Below are 4,617 nucleotides of genomic sequence, written 5' to 3' on the forward strand. Positions count from 1 at the left end.
CGTAGTTATGTGTCAAATGAGATCTCATTCACAGGCATCAGCGTGGGGCTTGTTTGTAATTTATAAACAAGTATTAACCGCGGAAAAAAAAAAAAAGAAAACAACGAAGGAATGTAATAGCCTTTGCGGCAACATGCTAATTTCAGACGCATACCATATTCTCCGCCTGCCACTTCAAAAAGTCACCAAGGTCGTGCCCCAGGTTATAACCCATCGGTACCGTATCCGAAATACCGCCTTCAACATCATCCATATGAACCACGAGCTCCATCATCGGGCTGGGTGGTAAGCTTTCCTCCGAACCGTGGAACGAAGGCCGTTTGGGGCCTCCTTCTCCGACCCATCGTTTTAACCCTGTACTGCTAAAGAACTTAGCTTTGTCGAAAGCCTGGCCGGGCGCCGGTGCGTTCCAGAATCCGGAAGAGAACTCAGCGCCAACTGGAATAGGAAGGTTTGCTTCATTGTCGATGGTAGAATGCGCCGATGACAGAGTACTGTGTGGCGATAATCGCGTCGACGGCCCAGGCTCAAACTCTCCCTCAGCCACGTCTTCGGTTATCAGCTCACCGTATGTCTCAAAGCCAAACGTATCGAACCACGACGTAACCTCCTCCGCCTGCTGTATGTCTTCTTCGCAGGAGGTGTCTTGAAAGAGCTCTCCGGCTCCTCCGAGAATCGCCATTTGGAATGCTGTCCAGTCTAATGTGTCGTCCGTCGTCTTGGCTCCTCTGTCCAACCTAGGGAGGGACAAAGTAATGAATCCATGACGGAAAGAGGGTTGCGTCAGCGTATATGGTGTGCTCTTGAGGTAAATGAATTCATCCTTCTCTTTCGTCCTCATGTGGGTGCTATCGAAGGCAACGTCATCATCCAGCGACTCGATTTGTGTCTTATCTGCTGACGTCACCATGATCTCGGGCAGCGGTGGTAGTGTCTGAATAACCTTTCCACCCAAGCGCGCAGGATTCCTGGGCGGTAGTTGAAACGGATTATCTGGTGAAGCCTCGCTTGTATCATCGATGCCCCTGATAAACTCATCATCACTCGCCACAGGATCCCGTTTCGAAATGTCCCGAGAATCAATCTTTGAAGCGGCAGTCAGATCTACATCATCAGGCGTTATTTCGACGGAAACCGCTGACTTCTCCAGAGCTTGTCTTGCTGCAGCTCGAGATGCTAGTTTGTCGGGATGGAATTGTTCGATGTCTGTCTCGGAGTTATCTGATGCAACACTGCACAATGAGTTGATAGCGTATTTGCTTGTCGTACGTTCTTTATCTAGTTGTTTCGCAACTTCTTGTTTGTCGGGTTGCGCTACGATACGGTAGGGCGTCAGGACATCATCAACTTCAATGTGCCTAAAATACTGGGGTATTAGAACATCCGTCGCATTCTCCGACAATGTCCATCGTGGGGCACCGATCACTGCCATGGAAAAGGGATGGCCGGCAAGATTGTGTTTCTTTCTTTCGGGCCTTTTCACAACCGATGTTCATCTGTCTAGCGATGACTGTTGAGAAGAAGTCTAGGATGATTCTCTCACTCTCAATCTCGGATATTTTCAGAAACCCGTGGGCATAGATATAGATTTAGAGTGTTTGCGACTTGTAGGAATGATTCCCGGTCGTGATGGTTGAAGAGGCCGAACAAACCCCTGCTATGTACAACAGTATGATGGTGTTATCTCTATGTGCAGACCCCAGAAATTTGAACTTTTCATATGTCTCACGACAGTGATGGCCAACACCATATGTCATATGAAATGCCAAAAGTTTGACCGTGGTATACCGACTGCGTGGTTTACCGGCCGGTCAGTTCGACAAAACAAGGTCAACATCCCCTCGTGGGGTGTAAACGCTGTGATTGATGGGGCTTAGAGGGGGTGGAGGGGATCTAAAATCATATGTCGATCAAAAAGGAACACCCACGTAACTACAGTACGGTTCAGCTTGAGTCGTTGTCATCCATTCCGTTACCTTCCAGGCCACTTTAGTTGAATTTATGAACTCGCTTCACGTTCTTATGAGTCTCGATGAAATGAGGGAAGATCTCCACAGTTCTACCCCACTTCCATTTCACAAATGTAAATGCCTTCATCTCTTTCGTTCGTGTCACCCCGGGCTGTGCAGGCACAAAGTAAAGGTCTCACATTTTGCTCCCCAGCTCGGCTTGGATATTTTGACGGGAAAAAGTCCATTATAGACACTCCTTAGCTTCTTTAACACGGTTTAAGAAGCAGGTGGGGGAATATGTACACCTTTATCAAGCACAAGGCATCTTGCCAGGATACGAGATTCTAACACATCAACAACAATCGGAGCTAAAGAACTGAACATTGGTTGGACTGTGACGTCCCAATATTAGATACAGCATGGGATGTAGCTTTAGATGATGGTAATGTGGACTTTCTCACTCAATATGCTAGTCGCAACAGTTCTACAAGAGTGAAATTATAGATATTGGAACCTCCATCTATACATGTGTTCACTTTTGCGCCTTGATCGGCACTAAAAATAGTTAAAGGAGAAGGGAAGCAGATTTGGCAGTCTCGGAGAGTATTGATAACAGTAAAAAGTCTCTGGTGGAGCTTATGAATAGCGTCGCTAAAGTATGAAGCGAAGTCTCTCCTTCGAATGGTTGCTTCTATTATTAGATTAAAACCCATGCGATCATAGGGTCAAGACAATGAATAAACTTTGCCCTTGCATTGACATTTATTATAAACCTATCTAAATGCCCCCAGGCAAAGAGATTTTATTACCAGGCTTGCGAAACCACCATGCAGCTTAACGATTTCAAATATACTGGGTGTCTACTGGCGTTTGCTCTCATCACATATGCTATCGAATATACCTGTCGAAAGCTGCTTTTCTTCTTTCGCCTTGCTCTAGTCTTTGCATCGTTTGCTGTCATGACAAAACAAAGGCCAGCCACACAACAGATAAAACGGTGGCTTGAAACCGCAGGTATCGAAGAAATACCACGAATGGCACTTTTCAAGAACATACAAAAAGCAGCAACGACGGGACTGCAGGCTGTCACTATGCTTTTCGAACGAGGTGGTGCGCAGGATACCAGCATCAAGCGTGACTAGGAAGCTCATTTCCCAGGAGTCCTTGGTCGTTCTGAAGACCAGTATTGTGTTCCTCCACAGCAGTCGGAAAAGCATCCACGTCCAGACAGCCACTCTCAAGCTGACTGTTGTGAGGCTTGGAGCGTTTACTCGATTTACTTTAGGTGACATGGTCTAGGACATGAATACGTCTCAGATTCTAAGTGGGCAGTTGAACGCATGCCATGGAGAATTTGACCAATGCCGAGACTTCCTAGCATTTGGGATCCGCTTTGACTTTTATGACGTAAGGGTCGAGTTCAGGATTTGGTTTCTCCATCATAGAAATTGTGATCAAAGTACACCCAGTGATACTAGATTAGATTCATGGGGCAGATATATACTACACAGTAGCAGACAGCACATAATTTGATGATCTGACCTTTCAGTTGAAAATGGTGGAGCGACACCCATATCGAGGCCATATTCCTTTGAGATAGTTACAAGATCCATGCATTCAATTTGCTCCGCTGAATGGCTCCATCTAACGGTATTCAAGTTCGTGATCTTTTGTCTCCATTAGTTCGATGAAGCCACTTTGTGTTGACTACTTTAAAACAACCTTCCATTTGTGCCTGGCCAGGATGGTTTGGACAAAACCGCTGCTGACTGTCCGTATATGCTAGTTGCTCCAATGGCAAGTCTTCCCGGAACCCAAATTCTTGACAAAGAAGAGTTGAAGATAATCCTGCGTGGTCCAAAGCAAGATAATCAGCAGCTCGCTCAGGTTCTTGATTGCTATCAAGTAACTGGTAATGCTCGGAACGTGACTTGATGGTCGCTGGCGACACTAAGTTTTAGGTCTTCGCTGGACACTTGGGATTCAGTGACGCTGTCCGGCGGCGCCGTCCTATGGCTGGCGTTTGAATCGAGTTTAATGCCACGGGGTTGCGTCGTACTGTTATCCATTTTGAGATGCCAGCGCTCTCTTCGAAGCCATGCGGCAGGGTCAGATATGAAAGTGCTCATCACTCTAGATTGAAATTCAAGAACGATATTACTTTCGTCCTGGGAAGGCATGTCGTGATCCGTAACACTCAGCGACTCTCTATCGTCAGCTCTTACAGCAACTGCAGGGTAAGCAAGCTGCTGTCTAGCGAGATTAGGTGATTTTGTCAACGCGCGAGATTCCATCATTCAGGTTGGTAGTTTGAGTTAGCTGGCAAACCCAGGTCAATGCTTAAAATGAATCTCAAATGGCTGGATGTTACAGGTCAAATTCCAGCTTCAAATTCTTAGCGCAAATACGAGGACCGACACCTTTCTGTTACGTAAGTCTCCTTACGCCGTGAGGTAGAGTAGCCAAGTATTTCACAACTAGAGCTGACATTTCAAAGCTAGGGCTGACATTTCACAACTAGGGTGGACTTTGAGCCTTTCAATATGCGCAACTACATGCCTAGACCGCGAAGCATGTAATTAGAACCGTGGTGGGGCAACTAGTATTTCACGTAACCCCCACCGCAGAGCATTTTCTCCATCAAATCAGTCACCTCCCTCTCTCC

General features: G+C 46.5%; 3 protein-coding genes across 3 annotated transcripts; 1 reads left to right on the forward strand and 2 right to left on the reverse strand.

The window, feature by feature from the left end:
• Nucleotides 1-903: 903 nt before the first annotated feature.
• On the reverse strand, nucleotides 904-1,041 carry FOIG_16758 (uncharacterized protein; the record flags this gene model as incomplete). The annotated part of the gene is made up of 1 exon (XM_031218233.1): nucleotides 904-1,041. One exon carries the CDS (start codon nucleotides 1,039-1,041, stop codon nucleotides 904-906), a length of 138 nt encoding a protein of 45 aa, XP_031052051.1.
• Nucleotides 1,042-2,779: 1,738 nt separating this feature from the next.
• On the forward strand, nucleotides 2,780-3,094 carry FOIG_16759 (uncharacterized protein; the record flags this gene model as incomplete). The annotated part of the gene is made up of 1 exon (XM_031218234.1): nucleotides 2,780-3,094. The coding sequence occupies one exon, from the start codon at nucleotides 2,780-2,782 to the stop codon at nucleotides 3,092-3,094; it is 315 nt and encodes a 104-aa protein (XP_031052052.1).
• A 759-nt stretch (nucleotides 3,095-3,853) lies between these two features.
• FOIG_16760 (uncharacterized protein) lies at nucleotides 3,854-4,132 on the reverse strand (the record flags this gene model as incomplete). The annotated part of the gene is made up of 1 exon (XM_031218235.1): nucleotides 3,854-4,132. One exon carries the CDS (start codon nucleotides 4,130-4,132, stop codon nucleotides 3,854-3,856), a length of 279 nt encoding a protein of 92 aa, XP_031052053.1.
• Nucleotides 4,133-4,617: the final 485 nt, after the last annotated feature.

This window comes from Fusarium odoratissimum, assembly GCF_000260195.1.
Source record: "Fusarium odoratissimum NRRL 54006 unplaced genomic scaffold supercont1.152, whole genome shotgun sequence".
NCBI lineage: Eukaryota > Fungi > Ascomycota > Sordariomycetes > Hypocreales > Nectriaceae > Fusarium > Fusarium odoratissimum.